The sequence below is a fragment of the Gallus gallus genome, chromosome 2, assembly GCF_016699485.2.
Source record: "Gallus gallus isolate bGalGal1 chromosome 2, bGalGal1.mat.broiler.GRCg7b, whole genome shotgun sequence".
Taxonomy (NCBI): domain Eukaryota; kingdom Metazoa; phylum Chordata; class Aves; order Galliformes; family Phasianidae; genus Gallus; species Gallus gallus.
In genome coordinates this window covers 127,976,216-127,997,516 of record NC_052533.1, presented here as the reverse complement: position 1 = coordinate 127,997,516, position 21,301 = coordinate 127,976,216, and the positions used below count along the sequence as shown (strand labels likewise).

The following is a 21,301-nucleotide window of genomic DNA, read 5'->3' as shown; positions in this document are numbered from 1 at the left end:
GGGCATAAAGCATTACTTCGAAGAAACAAAACAACTCTACATGCTCAAGATCAGCAGAGAACACAGTGTGTAATTAATCTACACTATGTAATTCATCTGCAGAGACATTTTTTTCCTGATCAAAACCTAAACAACATCCCACCATAAAGAACAATTTAGTAAAAGAAAAGAAGGTCACAAGATAGAAGACCAATGTATGAGGATGTTCTTCAGTCTAAGAATGTTTCCAAATCATGTTAAAGAGACACCTGATTGGTACTGTCATAATGACAAGGACCTTAAGTTGGTACTAGCAAGTAAATTTAATACCACATAGGAAGTAAATTGTGAAGACTGAGATGCTTAGTCTACTTATTGCTGTTGGCAGAATATATCAAATCTATTCAATAACTGAATTATCTTCGTATTTGTTTCCAGACGTAATTTAAAATAAATGTATAAACTTTAAAACTAGGGCTACAAAGATGTTTAGGGGCCTGGAGCATCTCCTGCATGAGGAAAGGCTGGGAGACCTGGGGCTGTTCAGCCTGAAGAAGGGGAGGCTGAGAAGTGATCCCATCACTGTTTATAAATATCTAAAATGCAGGAGTGAAGTGGATGGGGCGAGACTCTTATAAGTGGTGCCCAGCAACAGGACAAGGGGTAATGGACACAAACTGGAACATGGGAAGTTCTATACAAACACGAGGATGAATTTCATTACTGTGAGGGTGACAGAGCACTGGAACAGGCTCCCCAGAGGGGCTGTGAAGTCTCCTTCTCTGGAGGTATTCAAAACCCATTTGGATGCTTTCCCATGAGACCTACTGTAGGCATCCTGCTGTAGCAGGGGATTGGACTGGATGATGTCCAGAGGTCCCATCCAGCACCTACAGTTCTGTGTGATTCTGTGTTTCTGTGTGAAAATACACAGCAATCTATGAAGATGCTTGCCATCTAAATCTCAAAAAAACTTAAATATATCACATGAACACATGTGACACTGATGTCAGTTGACAAACTTCCCTATGTTTAAAAGGCTAACCTCTCATCAGATGAATGGGAGTCTTCCTGTGGAGCTAAAAGGCATTTAGTCATCTGAATACTGTCAATGGAAAGCAACCCCCAATTAACTAATATATAGGGCTAGGGACATGACCCATCCTTTCTTTCAAGGTATTTGCTGAGACTTAGTGGATAAAAACTGCTTTTGAGAATATATTTTCCCTAAACTCTTGTGCAAATAGTGCATTATTAAATCAGCCTTTTACAGTCTGCAATTCACATGTAAGTAGAACATTTTGGTAACTGAAGAAACAACAGACTGAATTAATTTCAAGATAAAGAATTACATAGGCTGTGGAAAACAGAAAAGACATGGCTGTCTTGCCAAATTACCTTAAAGAACCAATAAAAAGGGTAGAAACCAACCCAAAGATGTTTTTCTGTGGCATACTGGAGCCCAGACACGCAGCTGAACCCCAAACAACTTGACAGTACAAGCCTCAATGGCTGTTGATGCCTCACTTTCTCCTGAAGCCAACAGTTCTGCCTATGCCAGCAGCCTCACCTCAGCAGTGCTGCAGACCAATACATTCAGGTCTACTTTAAGTAGTGAATGTAATTTTAGTCTTTTTCCTCAGATTGAAATTAATAGGAAATGATATGACATTACTTTTATCTCTGCTGCTTCTTCCACATACTTCTGCATTTTCCCCTCCTTCTTCATCACCTTCTGAATCCTCTATATCTTGAATAAGTATTCTTTTTCCTCTGCCTTCGGTCTTATATCCAGGCTTTAATTCTTTCAGTTTCTTTTCAATCTCTAGCAGATTTTTCTGCAATAGAAAAATAAGCAGTAACAGCAGAAGCCTTTATATCTAGAAAATACATTCTGTTAAGTAATATACAAAAGATCCTGAAGAATTATCCAGATAAATGTTATCAATATAAAACTGGAGAAAATAAATGTGACTTCTCAGTCAGTATCAAAATCATGATTAACACTGAATTTCTGTCTCTTAGAAACTCAGAATAAAGCACCTAAGTAAATATGCATCTTTCTTTGCTTAAGCGTAAATAAATAGCTGAATAAACATACCACACTATGATGATATCTGGCATGGTCTACTCAGAAGAGCCACACTGAAAACAGGCTATTTGTAGAGTGTCTGAAAAAGCCTTAGACCAGTTTATCAGTGCTTATGCCATGGAGAACTCAGTGTCTGATGGATATTTGATGGACTAATGTAACCAACAGAAATAGAACTAGAAGCAGTAACAACTTCTTAGCAGTGCAGCACGACACTGTTGAATAATGAAAAGTTTTGTTCCTCAAGGTCTCTCATTCCTTAAATATTTTCGGAATAATTTTAAAAAATGCCCCAACAACTCTTCACACTTTCAGAACAATATAAATATACCTAATATTAAGCACTCTTTTGTTTTGTATTCAATGCCATACAAAGAAGTGCCATTTCAGTACTCACTTCAACAAGAAAAAGGACAGGAAAAAGCCAACATTCATTGAACAATTCCAGTTACTGACCAGCAATTTACCCTTCCTTCAGTGACTCTGCATACAAACATTCATTTTGTTTGTGTTCTACATTCTCCTATTCAGCTCAAGCGTGCTTTGAGGATCCTTCAATCAAAAAGCAACTAAAAAACATGGCCTGCCAAGCACTGTATCACCTCTAGGTGTCTCAGCCAAGGCATAAGAGCTGGCACAGATAAGGACAAAGGACCGACATCTGTTTCAGCAGAGAAGCATTACTCAGCAGAGGTACTGCTGTCTTTGGATCTCTGAAGAGTGTACGCACAATGAATACCATTACAAGTCTTAGCACAGCCTTTGCACAAAGACTTCTGTGGAGTTTGTCAGCATAGACTCAGAAGTTCAGTGTTATAAAGGGGAAAACAAAAAGCAAAAGAGCTCTTCTAGCAGTCAAATCAAAACAGACACGTTTGAAAAGATAAAGAAGCAGTAAGGAGATTCCTTGGTTGATGCGAACTCTGGAACTAGTCACACTACTAATGTGAACTGTTCCTGCTAGAAAGTAATCTGCAAGAACAGGCATGAATGCAATAGGTTGTTAATCTGACACACAGGCTGAGACCTCTGACTTTTCTGGTGCAAACAATAGCAATGGTCAAGTAATTCCACAGAAAGAAGAAGCAATCAGCAAGCTGCTAGTGTTTTAAAATGTGTCAACAGTAAGAACTAAATAGAATTCACACGATGAGACAATTCCCCAAAATTGAGGGGTAGCAGCATGATGGACAAGCAAAGAGCAGCTTAGTATCAAAACTGCCTAGTACTGAAAATTCTCAGGGCAGGTGGTATCCATATTCTAGGACTAGGTTCAAAGCTGTAAATCACCCACAAGAAAATACCAATGAAATAACAAGAACCAATTTCCTCCTAAGTAGCTGAAGTAGTATTTGTACAAGGACCACATCCTGACCTTGAGCTTTCGAATAAAGCATCCTGCTTTCCTAGATCCCTATTCATAAAGTATGCAGGGTTGTTTACTTTTTTTTTTTTCCTAGCCTGGACATGAGAAATGAGATTTATAACACCGAACACATTGAAGTAAAGACAGAACTTAGGTCTTCTCCTTTCGGGTTAGCTTTAACACAAGAACAAAAGTTTGGCATCTCTTATGAATTTTTCTTGTGAATTATGTATCAAACTTCAAGTACATTTATCCCAATGGATCTTTTTGAAAGAAATTTCAGTCAATACACTGACACTGTGAGCATGTTCAGCAGCTATATGTCAGGCACCTACATTACTTTAATACAGAAGACTTCAGCGCCTACAGGTTCTCACAGCTAAGTACGAGAAGAGAAGGTTTGGTCACACTCAGGTACCTACTTTCTACCACAGGCAGCTAAGTGGTCTCGGGAAACTGATCATTGGCACAGTATATAATTGTGTCCTCAGAATTAAGATTCAAATCAAATAATATAAATGATAAGCACTCTATTCTACAACTGCCTACAACCTTTTCCAAGTCGTATGCAAGTCATTTACCTTAGCTACAGCATTTTCTGGTTCAATGCATAATACTGCATTCAGATCCTTCATAGCTGCCTGGTAATTCTTCAGCTGATTGTAAACAGTGGCACGGCGCAACAGAGCTATAAAAGAATAGAGTGTATTATATACACTTTTAAAGCATAAAGTGTATAACAATTCATTCTTTTTCTATAAATATGAAGTGTGAGTGTAGAACAATTTCTAAACTTTATTGCATTTACTTCATAATGAGTGTATTACTGATTCTCTTCACTGTTTTTAGCAATCTAATTTCATGACATCTTTTGAGACAGGAATCATGACTTGTGAATCATAGAATCACCAAGGTTGGAAAAGACCTCCAAGATCATCCACTCCAACTGTCCACCTACCACCAATATTTCCCACTAAACCATGTCCCTTAGTGCAACATCTACATGTTTCTTGAACACCTGCAGAGACGGTGACTCCACCATCTCCCCAGGCAGCTCATTCCAGTGCCTGACCACTCTTTTGGAGAAGAAATTTTTCCTAATATCCAACCTGAACCTCCCCTGGAAGAACTTGAGAACTCTCGTCCTATCGCTAGATAGAGAGCAATAATGTCTCCTCTCAGCCTCCTCTTCTCCAGATTGAGCAATCGCACCCAGATCCCTCAGCCGCTCCTCACAGGACTGGTATTCCAGACCCCTCAGGAGTTTCACTGTGAAGCATCTTCTCATGTTTTTCCAATTTGTCCACTTTTCACATGCAAATACAGTTAGCTGCACTTCTTTACCTTAAGAAAGGATTAAACCAGCAACTTTCATTGTTTTCATGTTGCTTTTAAGGTAATTAATGCTTCAGTATGGGTACTACGTAAACAATGTATTGCACAAATATAAGAGGATTTACACTTATCATATAAAGAACAGAAGTTAGCTCCACACTGTTGCCTAAGAATAGCCATCACAGAACAACACAGTAGACTGCTTAAAACTTCCCTGACTCCCAAAATACTGTTAAAATTACTTTGGGAAGCTAATTGCTTTCTTCTTCATACTTGGAACTCAACTCAGTGAAAGCAACTAACAACATGAATGGATACAAACAACAATTTTATTTGCTAGAAATAAATAATACATAGAAAGACAGATTTATATTTAACTCTACCTTTTACATTGCTAGGTTCCATATCTAGCACCTTCTCACAATCCTGCAAAGCACTGTCCCAGTCCTGAAGTTTGATTTCTGCTTGAGCTTTGTTATTATATGCAGCTGCAGTGGGTAGTATAGATATACTCCTGCAAAAGAGTATTGATCACACTGGGCTCATCATTAGGAAGTTTGAATATAGAAACAATGTACTATTGGAATCTTTGAACATTATTAGTATCAACATTAATGTTGTAACAATTTAATCAAAGTGGTTAGAGACTTGTTCTTGTAAGAAGAGAGGCCATTATTCACCAACTACGTTTACTATCTTCAGGGCTCCCACTGCTCATCCATATAAATTCAAACCAAACTGTCAAATGATACCTTTAGAGTATCAAAAATCAGAATCAATTAGGTTGGAAAAGACCTTCAAGATCACCAAATCCAACCATCAACCTGACCTACCTAACAAGTCTCACCATTAAACCAGGGGGGCAGTCTGTTCCAATGCTTGCTCACAGTCTCCATGAATAAATTATTCTGAGCATCCAATCTAAAGCTTCCCTGGTGCAACTTGAGATCATTTCCTCTTGCCCTATCACATGTCACCTGAGAAGAGACAAACACCCACTTTGCTGCAACCTCTCTTTCAGGTAGCTGTAGAGAGCGATGAAGTCTCCTCTCACCCTCCTTTTCTTCAGATGAAACAATCCCATTTCCTCAGTCACAAGGGAGTGTAAGTCCTGTTTTCTAGTCCCTTTATCAGCTTCATTGCTGTCCTCTGCACGTGCTCGAGCAACTCTGTGTCCTTCTTGTAATGATGGACCCAAAACTGAGCACAGTATTCAAAATGCAGTCTCACCTGTGCTTCATACAAATGGACAATCACTTCTCTAGTCCTGCTAGCCACGCTATTTCTGTTACAGGCCAGGATGTTATTGGCCTTTTGGTCACCTGGGCACCGTGGCTGCAGCAGTCATGACATAGTAGAGTTTAAGATTCTAGAAGTAAGCAACAGTATCCTCATGGCCAAATAGGTAAAATGTGGACTACCTAAGCAGGCAATAAGGTAGAGAGAAAACTAACTGGACTGTTAGGCTAAAAGAACTGTGACAAGATGTATGAAGTCCAACTAGCCATCAGTTACTAGAGGCCTCCCTGCAGGACCAATACCATTTAACACCAGCAGTCTCTAAGATGGAGCAGAGGGCACTCCCAGGAAGTCCCTTGCTGATACACAGTTGCAGGGGGAACAGTCCTTAACACAGTAGAGGGCAGAACTCTAGTCAAGAAAGGCTTTAATAAGCCAAAGAAACAAGCTGACAGACTTCACAGTAAGCTCAAAAAACAGCAAATGCAAAATCCTGGTCTTGAAATAGAATATAGCACTAATAAAGGCAAGATCAAGTTGTTTTTTCTTTTTAATCCAGTGTCTACATGAGTTGTGGTTTAACTTAGCAGGTTGCTGAGCACCACAGAGTTGCTCTCTTCCTCCCTCCCTTCCTAGCAGGATGGGGGAGAGGATCCAGAAAAACAAAAGAGAACTCATGGGCTGATCTAAAACTAATTACTAAGATAGAGAAAAGGAAAATAGTTATTACATTTATATATAAATAAGTGTTTATAACGAGTGATGCACAAGCAATTGTTCACAATCTCCCAACCCATGCCCAGTTAGCCCATGAGCAGCAGAAGAGAGAGAGATGAACTTCCATCCCCTTCAAAACACCTTCTGCTTGATGTCATATGGAATGGAACATCCCTGTGGCCTGTTACAGTCATCTGTCCTCACTCTGTTCCCTCCCAGCTCCACGGACCCTTTGATGAGAATGGCCTTGGCTCTGTACAACATTGCTTGGCAGCAACTATAAACACTGGTGTATTATCAGCATTGTTCTTCTCCTAGAACCAAAACACAGCATCCTGCCAGACACTCTGAAGAAAACAATTCTGTCCCAGCTGAAACTGAGATGATACGCTTTTCTTGTGGACTGCTACTAATTACACAGTTATGATTAAGTTGTACACAATTAATTTTCTTTCTCCTAAGCACAGGTTATTAAGTCAGTTTTTTTTTTAAATAAAAACTGAGATAATCATGCACTATAATTACTTCAAATTAATTTCTAAATAGTCTGTTTTCTCAAGACATTCTATAACATTTAATTTTTGCCCATCTGCCCTTGAATCTCAACTGTTTTGAGAAGTCTGAACAACTTTGTGACGCCTGCAAAGTTGTGTCCCATCACTATTCACCTATTCCTTCCTGATTTATCTTCACAATAAATAAAAATTAGTATCAGGATGCAACAGTGCTGTAAGTATTCTTCTGTAAAATCCTTTCACCCTGTTGAAAATAATCTAATTGTCACTACGGCTTTCAAAATAATACTCACAGGTAAAAGTTATTAAAATAAAGGAACACACTATTTACTCACCGAGCGTAATATGTCACTGCTTCCACATAATCTCCACTAGCAAAGGCTTCATTGCCCTTTTCTTTTTCCCGAGTAGCAATGAAGATCTTCTCTTTCTTTGTCATGCCTATAAGAAAATATTTATAGTTGTTAAAACCACCAGTCTGCATAGATGCAATCAAAATATTGTCAGCTAAAATACTTTGAATGTTATATTCCTTATATTATTTTTAAAAGAACATTGATCATAAAAAGACAAAACTGCCTTATAATTTCTATAATAACAACCTAGATCCTTCTCATAAGGCATAAAATTCTGAATACAAGGTGATGGTTATTGGTTAACCCCTAGCACTGGATTACAGTAGCAGAAGTGTGCTTTACATTTTTACTTAGCTCTCTCAACCCAAACACAATAAAACATTATAAGCAATGATTAAAACCAAGATTATGTTTTTAATCATGAACTTCTATGAAATTTTAGCATCTCTAGGTGCTGAAAAATAAAGACATCTCTATAATACAATTTGATTTGTATTCACATTCAACAATAGAGTACTACAATCAAAGAAAATAAAAAAATATGCTTCTAGGACATTACCAGTTGTGTTTACTTGCTTTTCAATTAGAGGTGGAGGTGGTCTACTAACAAATCTTGCTTTTGAGTTATTTTCTTCACTGCTTTCATCAATTTTAGAACACTCCTTTTCCACATCGAACCTTAAATTAATACAAATAACAAATACAACAATGCTGCACAACAGAAGTCCTCTATTTTTAGAACATAATGATATATTTCCATTACAAACCAAAGCTAAGCAGGCATAAAGGCAGTGATCAATTATTCATTACTTGTTAGGTAAAAGATGTTTAGCCTTATCTCCTTTCCTTGTGTTATTGTTTGTTTCTCTCATATCTTTGTGTATATACAAATATACACACATATACACACAGATGCACAAATATATGTATTCACACATACATATAAACAATAGACAACAAATATTCCTTCATCCTCCCTTCTTGTTAAAAACAAACAAAACCAAACAAACTAAAAATCAGCAAAATATCTGCCTCCCCTCCTCACTGCCTCCAAATAAAGGCAGGTGACATTTATGAAACTGTATCTTCAGGCTCAATTCCAGTCCTGTCAAATACCTGCATTAACCTTTATTGAAAACACTGAATAAATGGCTTCATTGTGACTAATAGCATGAACTTGAGAGAGATTTCACAACAGTCTCAGATATTTCTATGGTTACTCTGAGGTAGCTTCTGAAAACAGTGTTTAGGGATTTATACTGAATAAATATTGCTGCTATAATCCGATAAAACAAATACAGTAATAACCAATTGCTACACTACACCACGTTTCTATTTATGACTTAATGAAAAATAGCCTTTGCTTTCCACAATAACCTCAACAATCTGAATAATTTATTTCTGAGATAGGGACATCATTCAGAAAAATTACTCAATTCAAAACCTCCTCAGGTAAGACTATCTGCGCTCCTTTATAAATCTCATCTTTCACTACTTTCACTTTTTCATTATAAATTAACCACATTTCAAAACAATGATTTTTAAGTAAGTAAAAACTTCCTAGTTCAAGAATAGTCTAAATAACTTCTGCTTCAGTATGCCCACATTATCCAAAATATTTCCTATATACTATACAGGAAAATCCACTATTATCAGCATGTCAAACGACAAAGGGTGAGCACATACATAAAATTGCAAGTAACATTAAAAAACGATTACTTCAAATGATACAGAGTAAAGAGGGATGAAAGAATAAATTGTTGCAGAAGTTATTTTGATAACCCACGTATTTAAAACATTTGAGTAGGAAGGCCACAGTTTCTGGAGTACATATGCATGACAAGGGCTTGGAGAATATGCCCTGCTAGGAGCAACTGAAGGAACTGGGGCTGTTTAGTCTGGGGAAAAGGAGGCTGAGGGGAGACCTTATTGCTCTCTTCCAATATCTGAAAGGTGTTTACAGCGAGAGCAGGGCTGGGCTCTTCTCACTGGTGACAGGATGATGGGAAATGGCCTCAAGTTGTGCCAGGACAAGTTTAGGTTGGATATCAGGAAAAACTTCATTATAGAAAGGGTTGTTAAGCACTGGGATAGGCTCCCCAGGAAGATGGTTGACTCACCATCCCTGGTTGTGTTTAAAAACCATTTGGATGCAGTGCTCAGGGACATGATTTAACAGAGGGTTGTTAGAGTTAGGGCAGTATGGTTAGGCTGTGGTTGCACTTGATGATCCTTAAGGTCTTTTCCAATCTGAGCAATTCTGTGATTCTATGGCAATAAACTATATGCAGGTCTTAAGCAGAGAGGGTTTCTGTAGAGTTTTTTTGGTGGCAGAGTGAGATACTAAAAACTTTCATCACCCACCTCACTGTCTCTAGATTAAGCTCCCCACCAAGAACACTGGAAAGGCATGTATTTTCAGTCTGACTCTGCGATTCTGTGATTCTACAGCACCATTTAAGGAGCTGCAGGGAAGCTGCTACTGTGCATAACACAGAAGTGTATCTCCTTCACATTCAATAATTTGGGGGCATCGATCTGTGATGTGTCACCATTATTTTATTTTGAAAATTTGATAAATTTGATCAATTAAGCTATCGTTAATTCCCCAATTTATGTACCTCCCCAGACTTTATATTTCGAATGTTGGAAAAAGAAAAGAAGAAATATTAAACAAAATCACATTTTATTTGTATTTTCTGTTGACTCATTGTACTTCACACCACTTGGATAGAAGAAATACAGACTAACTCACTTTCAGTTGGTAGCACCACAGTGCATCATCTGCAATTTAACAGAACTGTTATGAAGAACCTAAGTTTCCTTGCAGTACTGTAGTTCCCTGAAAAGCTAACCTTAATACTGCGTTTCTGGACAATACTTTAAAAAAATAAAACAAACCACTGTGTTTCATTATAAAACAAATAAATAAGAGTTAATAAAAATGAAAATATAAAGGATTTGACATACTTATCCCATTCACTGTAATCCCGTGGTATGTTTTTCTTATTTCTTTGTTTGTTTTGGAACTTTTCATTCTGAAAAAGAAACAGGCAGCCTGTAAGACAATTTCCAAAAGATGAAACTCACTTATTTTTTTTTTAATTTCTGTAACATATATCCCTACTAATTAACACTGCCATGACTAATTTCAGCACGGTCTTGAATACTTATTTTGTGTAGCTTTAAGGAACATCTTTATACATTTGATGTATCATTGTAATCAGACTTTCTCTGCACTGCTCTGTTACACATCATAGAGGCACTGGATAAAAGTTTTCAGGCGGCACACTGCTCTTTCTAAAAAGTATACTGAATTGCCATCTTCCAAACCATACTTTCAACACAGCAAGGAACTCTATCAACTCTTGGGTAACCCCAGCTTTGTAATGAGATGTTTAATGCTGAGATTGAATCACTAACCTCATTTTAGGCTTGCCATTCCCAAGGGAATGCAATGCCCAGTTTCTCACAGCCCCTGGAGGCTTCCAAACAAGTATAAAATGAACATTTGCTTTGACTTCTAGATAGCATCTTTGTACTTCTTTGACACATTCCAACTGAGCTAATTTCCAAGATGATTTACGCTCATTCTTGCTTTTAGAGAAGGTCCACCAATGGTATTTGCGTCACCTAGAATTTATCCTTAGGATAATTTATCCTTCAACAATCCATCCCAATAAATGACTCAGCCAGCATGTATGGCAACCCATCTCCTGTCCCAACGGAACGTATTTCCATAGCTGTCACCTTTGGCATCTCTTCCACCTTTGTCAGACTGTTTCTGATACATCTCTCCCTGCTTGTTGACTCCAACATTCAAGGTGTGGTTCCAAACAGGATTCCATTGTGGAACAGCCAGTTCAAAATATTCCCATGTACTCTTTGCTGTTTGTTCAACCCTCCTCTTGCCTTGCAATCAATCTCTCACCAAGTTAGACCGGTGTAACTGTTTGTAGGATTGCAGATTTACAATTATGTGGGTTCAAACAATCTGATATAGATTACAGTGCAACCCCTAAACATCTGTACCAGTGCAAGTGAGCACACAATAAACTGAACCAAAGAAACCAGCAGCAGCAACCTCTTAAACTAGCTTTACCAGTGGTGACACTGTAACAAGGAAATACTTCTGCAGTTGAATATAAGCACCTCGATTTACATAATGCAAATGAGTGCCTTCCTATAAACACTTGCAGCTCTCTGTAATACTAGGTTACATAAACTTTTGTAGTATGTGACTTCAGAATTACACATAATGTTCTGTTTTTCAAAAGCTAGACAAAACGACAAACACATTCAGTGATGAATGCATGTTTAGAGAAGTTAACCCTAAGTATGGCTTCCTAGAAAATGACATCATTATGTATGCATTCTGGGGTATGTTACAAACTTTGATTTTTTAGAATATCTTTTCAATCCAGAAGTACATCGCTTAAATGAGCATATGGTTAAACTCTCAGAAGAAAACTCATGACGTATCATACACAAATGCAACTTTAATACAGCAAGAGTGTATCCCTTAATGGAATAAAGCAGAAGTGTTGACACAAAATTTCAAAAATCCTTAAAATTCTACATCTCACATTCTTGAGGTCATTGTAACCAAACCACGGCTCCAGCAGAGTATGGAATTTTTCACTTGTTCTCATCCAAGAGCCTCTCATGAAAAGGTTATGCTTGCATGCTGTGTACTGGTATTACATGCTCTGGTACTTGGTATTATAGGCAGAACATTAAAAACATCCTCTGCCACTGTCATGTTTCTTGCTAGAACTCTCAGTGCACGGATCCCACAGGGTCTGTAGCTCAGTGAATAATGCCTGGACCAAAAAACGGAGCGCAGACTGGACTTAGTTCAGATGCAAAAACTCGGCCACCTGCTGGGTCCCTTGTGATAGAAATTACTATTCTGAGCCAGCTAATCAGTATTCTTTTTCTATTTGGAATATCCAAAATAATATGATGGCTGTATAGATAGTATAGATAACATCATCAAGGAGTTTCCTAAAACAAAACTTGGAATGTGCATTGCATGTCCTGCACTGTAGTACTGTGTTTGGCAAAGAATCTGCTGAAGTCTCCCTGACCCTCTTTTATTTCGCAGTATAGATGTAACCTCAAAATCCAAGACAGTGTGAAACAGAAACAGGATTGTTAATTCAGAAACTTCTGTATCATGTAAGAGAGGGGAATTCTGTTATAAAGTACTCAATCTTCATTCATTTGTGGAAAATTTGTCCCATGACTCCACACCAGTAAAAAGGAAACCTCCAAAATAAACCTAGTATATACCCTTTAACACTACCCTGAAATGTGAATTGGACACAGAAAAGTGTGTTTAAGATTTGCTTCAGAAATTAACTCTTGATCAAGATTAAAAGATAATTACAAGATGCATGCTAGTATATAAGAGGCAGTTTTGTTTAAGTATTGGTCTCTTACGAGACAGCTTAAAGCATTTTACAAAATAAATTAACAAAATAAATCTATGACAAACAATATGGTTAACAAAATAAATCTAGTAAGGGAGGTTCAATGAATAGAAGTTCTTAAAATCTGAATTTGCTGATTTTAGAAAGACATAATTAACACACTTTTGTAAAAATAACGTTTTAGAAAATTGGAGATACCTGGAAAGCAGGAAGACAGCTGCTGGAACAACGAATAGGAGGCAAGTTATCTTGTCCTTCATGCAGTGTGCCTGTTTTCAAAAACTCTGGTTTATTATCATCTTCATTCATTTCTGCCACCCAGCTCTGAAAATAAGTAAGAATCTGTACCTTAAAGCTGTACAACAGATACACACCATGGTCTACAATGACCCTCCGACTATCCTTACAATGCAAAGCTCTTAATGAGGAAAAGCAATTAAGATGAAGATTAAAAATAAAGCTTAAAATCAAGCTTAAAAAGCTTAAACATAAGCTTAAGTTCCTTAAGTTAAAAGGGTTATTTCCCTTCATAACTTCGCCAATTCAAGAAAACTGAATGATGAACAAAGTGCAAGTGCACCTTCCTTTATCATCTTTTAGAGTCCAAAAAGGGGAACCGCTATAAAGAGAAACATGCAAAAATAAAAGTAGAAGTGCTTTTAATTATCCAGAAGCACTTGGAGAATCGTCCTTAAGAGACTGGAAACAAATAGTCTCAAAAAGAAATAGCATAATTTGATTAGAACATGCTATGAACAAAGTTGCCTCTAACTTACCCTCTAGATTTAGAAAGCAACAAAAAGCATTCACCTATTTTTTCATATAATCTATTTAAAAATAGTTTTGTGTAATTTCTCATAAGATTAGTTTTGCTACTTCACATTCTCCTACATAATTCAATTCATAGCACGTTTGCTTCTGGGCCATAAAAAGCACTACTTCATTACTTAAGGAGTGTGGCCAGCAGGTCAAGGGAGGTGATCCTCCCCCTCTACTCAGCCCTGGTTAGGTCTCACCTGGAATACTCTGTCCAGGTCTGGGCTCCCGGTACAAAAAAGACAGGGATCTCCTGGAGAGAGTCCAGCAGAGGGCCACAAAGATGATAAAGGGCCTAGAGCATCTCCTCTATGAGGAAAGGCGGACTACCTGAGTCTGTTCAGCCTTGAGAAAAGAAGACTCAGAGGGAATCTTATTAATGTTTACAAATATCTTAAGTGTGGGAGTCAAAGGGACATGGACAACCTCTTTTCAGCGGTCTGTGGGGACAGGACAAGGGGAAATGGCTATAAACTGGAGCATAGGAAGTTTTGCACCACTCTGCGAATAAACTTCTTCATGGTGAGGCTGATAGAGCACAGGAACAGGCTGCCCAGGGAGGTTGTGGATTCTCCTTCTCTGGAGATACTCAAGTCCTGCCTGGATGCAGTGCAGCTTACTATAGGGACCCTGCTTTGGCAGGGGGGCTGGACTCGATGATCTCTGGAAGTCCCTTCCAGCCCCTATAATTCTGTGACTCTGTGATATACACATCTGGATTTTCTATCACAGGCAAGAGACGCTACTGAGGAATGACACTACAAGAGATTCTGTTTTTCAGATAAAACAATATAATCTAAAATGCTTATGCCCACCTAGACTTCTTCAATATTTTCAGTTGGATAAAGGGATCTTCAGTTCCTACACTGAACAGTATTGAAAAATCATCTGCTCTTTCATGAACAGATTGTGAAAAGTGCATTTCCTATATGCAGTTTGCAATTGTTTTGAGCTTTTTCAAATGAATAATAATAAACAAATATGTTCCGTAGAGTTATAACAGGTATTAAAGATTCATCAGCATTATCTCAATAAATATTAAAAAAAGGAAACCAAAACAGAACCCTTCTATCATTTCTTCATTTAATCAAAGAACCACTTTCTACTTAAGCACAAGATGAGGTCGAACAATCACTCACGACTGATAAAACAAAGAGATTACATTACTGACCACAATAAACTAGTCATATTTACCATCAGTTCACCATTAATTGTTTCCCATTCTTCAGCTGTAAAATCAGCTGCTGTGGCTGCAGGCTTATCTTTTCTGAGAACTCTGCTCCCTGGTGCTAAATGCTCGATACGCTTTTCACAAAATAATGTCAGGTCAGGATAACATCCCTCTTCACCAGACCTTTAAAATGAACACAGATGTAGGTTACACAAGAGAACAAAATTATGCTGAATTCCCCACAAACGTCCATACTTTTCTGTATACAGTGACTACAGAGGGCTGTTTTCCTGTTGCAACTGAAATCTATCACCTCTTGATTTTTATCAGAAAATTTCAGTTAACCACTTTCCAGCAGACATACAAACACAGTTCCAAGGACTCATTAAAAAAGTCACTGTAATTTTCAGCAACAGTGGGACAGGCATAGCATCTGATATTGCCTCAAACAGGAAAGATATGATTCTGTAAAAACACAGTAGTAGAATGGGAGAAAAAGCTGGCATGATTTATCAAACCTCTTGGATGGGTTAAATGAGGACTTGAATTTCTAACTCTCCATTTAATCATCTGGACGCTTTTAACACAATTACTTTCACAGTGCATTTTATTTTCAAGTTTTTAAATGGGAAAGTCACAGAGAGGTTCAAGAGAAATAGAATGGGAATACAATTAGTAAGGAAGTTCAGAAAATATAATATTTACCTTAGTACCCTGAGAATCTTTTCCAGGTGTTGAACGTCTGTACATTTTTCAATGAACTTGTAGTCGAGATGACCAATAGGTATTTGATAAGTTTTAGTAGTCCCTTGGTCCAGAGAATACATTATTGACTCGTCACCCATAACTAAATATTAAAAGAAATAAAATCTCCGGGCACTCAGATGTATTTTGAAGCAATGCTAATTCAAGGAATAGCCGTGTTTACGCCACAGAGTACTATCTGCAGTAGAATTATTGCTATAAAAGAAAAACTTCCGATTTGAAGACCTGGTCACACAGTGTGTTCCTCACAGAGGTCTACTGAGAGAAGCAGCAATCGCAACACAGCAACCGTTGCTATGTACAACATGGCGGCCGGCGGCGCGCGGGGCAGGAAACCGACAGAGAAGGCGCGGGAACCCACACAACCACCCCCTTGCGAGGCGCCCGCAGAGCCCCGTCGGCTCTCTGCGGAGGCAACAGCGCTGCATGACGACCCCAGACACCCACCGGCCCGCGCGCCGAACGGCCCTCACCTCCGCCGTGGCCGCCCACCTCCCCCGCGCATGCGCAGCGGAGCAATGGCGAAAGACCGCTGCACGGCGGCGTAGGAAAGGAGTGTCAGGCGCTGTCTGCGCCGGGGCTGAGGGGTGCGGAGGGCACTGGCAGTGTGGTCTCTAGACTTGCAGCTCTCTAGCGTTCTGGCTATTAGAAATGCATGCCACTGTTTTCATTTATAGTTTATTAAATATAACTTCCAGCATTGTACTGATAAATAAAAGGGTTCCAGAAATGATTTGACTTCAAGAGAGGGTATTCCCCTCAGAAATACGTCAGTTGAGTTTCAGCTTTCATAAAACATCGCTGGTTTGCTTTCAGTGTAGTCTTTTATCCAGCCTAAATCGGTCCCGTGCTCTTCCAATTGCCCTGAGCCTCTCCACTGCCCATAACCTTACGTTACCCTCACACAAACCCAGCCCTGTTGCTTTCTGCACACTCCCTCGCAGCAGTATCATACCACACTCAAAAATGACTACAATACTAATTCTACACATTCTGACTAAAATTTAAGTAAGAAATCCATTTCTGAAAGTAGTATAGACAGAATTGTGATGGTATGACAAGTAATAGCACAGTGAAGTTTAATATTTCAATATCTTAAACCACAAAATTATGCATTTATACACCAATGGATTTACAGAGCAAAGTTGCCAGAAATACTAAACTGAAGTATAAAATTAATATATCTTCAGGTCAAATCACCGGGCATCAAAAACCACCACTGGAATTGTGCAGTTAAGGAAAAACGTGTTGCAGTTCAAAAGAAGATGCAGGAAAGGAAAGAGGTCAGAGGGAGAACAAAAAGAGAGAATGCATAAATCTGAAGTCACAAGTAACTGTACAAGTAATTTCTGAAATGCTCTGATAATTAACCCCACAACACTTTCCCTTTTTAGAAGGCTGTATAATAGGAAACATTCACGGTACGCCACACAAGATTATTGATTATTATAGCTTTCTTCAAAAATGGAAAAGTACCAAAAAACAAAATCCTGAATTACACTCCATGTATGTCCCTATGGTAGTTTGATATGTTGATTTTTGGCCTTGAAGGATCCTTGCATCATTACTCTCATTTTCAGTTTTCTTACACACCTTGCCCCCGTAGCTTCCCAAATGCATTCAATTGCATTTTGTAAAAGGATACATCTTTTTGTTCTTTTCTTGTACATTATTCTGTACCCACATTCTCGGCATCTGATTGGATCTCTTGCTTTTATTTCATTTTCTGTATGACATTCTGATATGATGGAGAAAGAGAACGGCAATGGTTGAACAAAAACAGCACTGCTAAAGCACAAATAACTTTCAGAAGTAATAATAGTCAAATTCCTTTTACTGCCAAATACAGCATAATAGAAAATAATTGCAGTGTATTTTAATAAGTAACTGAATGATATTAAGATACTGTTAAGGGGAAAAAAAAAAAAGGATTGGCAAACTTATATTGCTAAAAATTATCAAAACATTACTGTACAGAATACATTCCACAGTCAAAGCTCCACTAACGAAACCTTCATCTCAGCTCCTCCCAGCCACCAAGTTTATTTTCTTAAGCCAAAATTTGTCAGAGACTTTTAAAGTCAGAGGCTATTCAAAAGCTCCAATTTTCACTTTATTAACTTGCGTATAGGTAAGAGAAAATTTGACTACTGAGCATTAGTAAAAGTTGAGTGACAACACTGTATTTCCAAAAAACCTTGTCTCCAAGATGCAATAAATTTCCACTGTCGTCCTCTAGAGATGCAGGACCTCCACACAGCAACAGAAGTTCTAGTGAGCAACTTCCACATCAATATCCACAGGTAGTCCATGCACGTGGGAGCATCGATGCATAAAGCTTCATGGATCATCAGGATCCATGGCACAGTTATGTACATTTCTGTACTCTGCAGCACTATGACTGCACATTCCACATTATCAGAGCATCAAATATCATTGTCTTTTCTTTACCTCCACAAATGTAAATCATTGGCTGCTGCTTGGGAGGCTGAACATCCTTCTGTGAATCCATGTTCTAAACGAAAACAACAAACAAAATACATGTTTTTCATTGTGGGCTTACACAAATATTACAATATCTCCATCTACAGTTGACAGAAGTTGAAAAACGTATTTTAAAATAAATACAAAAATATTCAAGCTGTGTTTGATATATGCTACACAAGATGATTCACATTGGAAGAGACTTCAGAAATTCATCTAGTTCAACTTCCTCTTCAAAACAGTCAGCTCAGGTCTTTATAATCAGCCATCAAAGAGCTCTGAAGATGGAGGCTGCACGCTGTTTTATATTAAAGAGAATTTTAAACAGTAATGTCCCCATATTTTCTTTGCTCCCCCCTGCTGGTGGTAAGAGTTTTAACCTTGCTCTCTCATAACACTAGATACCCCAATCTACCTTTTCATTGATGTAATTGATTAGAAATCCCGGGAGCTGTCTGTAGGTAGAAGAATAATGGACATTAAAAAGAAATGAATAAACAGGAGTGAGGGAGAAGAAATTCCATGAAAATCCTAAAATAACTACCAATTGGTCAACTATTAGATAACCATCAGTACTCTCCAAGCACCAGTTCACATCCTATTGTAATAGTTTAGGTTGCTCAACCTTACTTGGAGTCAAATATTCCTTCACAGTATCAGACAACTACTCCACAAACATTTCATTTTTTGCAACTCCCATCTAACATGCAAGTACTGTTGCAGACATACATTTTAAAGTTGTGACCATACAGAGAAAGAAAGCACTTTTCTTTCCCTTCCCAGTGTAAGTCTAGGCTAGAATACAAATATATTCATGTTTTGTTTTTCTTTGAGGTTGCTGAGCATGGTTATGGGATGCTTTCACTTAATTTCCTAGTATATGCCCCTGACCTTCAGTTTGTCCCAATCTAAACACACGAATGGCTTTACAACTGGAGGTTTGACAGAAATATTTCATTCTTTGTTGGTGAGAGGCTGATTAGTAAATGCCAAATCCCCTTGCTAAAGCCCCCATTATGCTACCTCATTCAAGATAATTCGAGATAATCCACTAAACTCAGTAAATTTTAAATAAGGCTTTGCTTTACCTCTATCACAGTAGAACGCTCACATACATGCAATATAATCACATTGTATCAGTAGATTACAATTAAATTTTGGCAGTCACCTCTTGGCGCTTGAAAACAACGGCACCAGGCAGCCCCTCAGCCCGCCTCGGTTCAGCGCCAGACACGCCTCCTCCCCCGCTGACCCCCAAAGGATTTTAACGGCTTTGTGCGGGCCTTTCCCCACTCACCCCTCACCGCGAAGGGTACCACCACCAACCCGGCAGGGAGAAGCGGAAAGCTGCACCGGCCCGCACACGACTCGCCGTCTCCTCGGCGCTGAATGATGACGTCACTACGCAGAGCCGGAGGGGCGGGGCCTGCGCCGACGTCCGTACGCGCTGTGGCGGGCTTACAGCGTTAGCGGCTCACGGAGCCTCAGCGGAGTGAGGGCTGGAAGGGCTAGTGAGCTGAGCCTGGCGCTGGTAGCCCCGAACCGGCACTGAGAGAGGAGGGACCCATAGGAGAATGATCCTAGGCCACCATATGGGCGCTGTAGGTCGGGGGTTATGCATGAGGGAGCTGTGCGCCCCCGGGGCGCAGACCTTTCCTACGAGAGCTCGTCTGTGTCCTACAGAGAAAGCAGACAGCTGCGTGTTTAGCTGAAATCCTGCCACGAGTCTCGTCATACGAGTGCGGGGTTTTACGGCCGAGGAGTTTTACCTCGACGTCCTTTTCGTGCTTAGAAACGCTTTATCTAAGATACACGACTACCAACTAAATCTCGGTACCCCGTAGGCTGTGCCGTATATTCCCGCATTGAAACAAGCTGACAAGCCGCGGTGCTGTATATAAATACTATCTGTAGGATCGTATTATGAAAAGAAGTCACATTTTGGCGATTGCAGTGCGCGCTGAACCGAAATAGCGCGGACCGCATTGCGGCCATAGCGGCTGCTCTGTTGGTCACCGGCTCAGCCCCGCCGCTGGGTAAGTGCTGGGTGCTCCGCAGGCGTCCTGTGCGAGCAATCACACGTCCTCAAGCCCGTAACAATTCTGCTTTATGCCTGGCAAACGTTTAACAAACACCGTTTTGTAAATACGCCGATTTAAACGAGTTCATCATTCAAGAATCCCTCTGATGTAAGGAAATGCCTCTTTCCGAACGTCGAATAAGAATTGTCTCCTGAGGAAACGATAAGGTTTTATCAGTTATACTTTGATTCTCTCATAGTAGCAAATCACCTTCGTGGATAAGCTGTAAGTCATGTGGAATAAACTCGAGGGACAATAAATACTCGCGGTTTTCCTCATTTTGCATTTTGCATTTTAAAATTAATAACAAACGTACTAACGACTTCTAGGCGGCTCACCGGCTTTGTCATGCTGCTGTGCGAAAATAAGGCTAAATCTAACTTCTGAGTGCCAGAATAAAGCAGGTGCAAGAAAAACGGGACGTGCGTGGCAGTGATGCTCTTTGCCCCGGGTCCTCCGCTGCGGTCCTCGGAGGTGGGAGCTGCTGCCGGGAGCAATAAAAGACCGCAACGCTCCCTTCCTCTGGTGATGGCCACAAAGTAATTAACACTCCAGAAGTAACCAAACATTTCAGTTAGTGAATGGAGCCAAGTGTTCCCCCGCACTCGTTTTGTATTTTAAAACGGGTTTGACGAAGTGATCGAAGAGACGAGATGATGCTTTAAAACATACTTGCTAATTATACGCCATGAAAAAGCCGATCGTCTCAAGGAAATCATGCAATCGCTTGATTATATCCATCATTTAACTGTTCCCTCGGTTCGTGGCGGCGGTCTTTAAACGTCCGTTAGTTTCTCCGTTTGTGCTTCACGCCGCCTCCTTCGGGGTGCAGCCCGTTCCGATGGGCTGATAAACACCGGTCCTCAAAGGCCGTTTGGTATATGCTCTTAAATGCTGCTCGGCCTCGCAGAAGGGGCCATTTCCTCCGTGAATACGTAAAAGAGGAATTC

At 39.4% G+C, this 21,301-nt stretch overlaps 2 protein-coding genes across 5 annotated transcripts in view; both read right to left on the bottom strand.

Moving 5' to 3' along the window:
* The window catches only part of SPAG1 (sperm associated antigen 1), a 35,613-nt gene extending 19,326 nt beyond the window's left edge, over window positions 1-16,287 (bottom strand). Inside the window, exons 1-10 of one of the 2 annotated variants that reach the window (XM_025148061.3) lie at window positions 16,260-16,287; window positions 15,727-15,868; window positions 15,045-15,204; window positions 13,233-13,358; window positions 10,570-10,637; window positions 8,159-8,277; window positions 7,579-7,684; window positions 5,156-5,286; window positions 4,019-4,125; window positions 1,655-1,817 (exon numbers count right to left, since the gene is read on the bottom strand). In XM_025148061.3, coding sequence (XP_025003829.2) covers window positions 1,655-1,817; window positions 4,019-4,125; window positions 5,156-5,286; window positions 7,579-7,684; window positions 8,159-8,277; window positions 10,570-10,637; window positions 13,233-13,358; window positions 15,045-15,204; window positions 15,727-15,866 — 1,120 coding nt within the window. In that variant the 5' untranslated portion in view covers window positions 15,867-15,868; window positions 16,260-16,287. Of the gene's footprint in view, window positions 1-1,654; window positions 1,818-4,018; window positions 4,126-5,155; window positions 5,287-7,578; window positions 7,685-8,158; window positions 8,278-10,569; window positions 10,638-13,232; window positions 13,359-15,044; window positions 15,205-15,726; window positions 15,869-16,259 lie in introns of those variants that run through there. The other variant, XM_040696360.1, reaches the window with a different exon arrangement.
* A 561-nt stretch (window positions 16,288-16,848) lies between these two features.
* On the bottom strand, window positions 16,849-19,667 carry POLR2K (RNA polymerase II subunit K). Of its 3 annotated transcripts, none has more exons than XM_015282966.4 (4): window positions 19,439-19,667; window positions 18,238-18,301; window positions 17,432-17,524; window positions 16,849-17,005 (listed from the first exon to the last, which is right to left on the bottom strand). In XM_015282966.4, the coding sequence occupies exons 2-4, from the start codon at window positions 18,296-18,298 to the stop codon at window positions 16,983-16,985; spliced, it is 177 nt and encodes a 58-aa protein (XP_015138452.1). In that variant the 5' UTR covers window positions 18,299-18,301; window positions 19,439-19,667; the 3' UTR covers window positions 16,849-16,982. The 3 variants fall into 3 exon arrangements, with proteins under 3 accessions (XP_015138452.1, XP_015138451.1, XP_040552303.1); XM_015282965.4 differs by having other exon boundaries at window positions 19,568-19,667; XM_040696369.2 differs by having other exon boundaries at window positions 18,686-19,510.
* Between the last annotated feature and the right edge of the window lie 1,634 nt (window positions 19,668-21,301).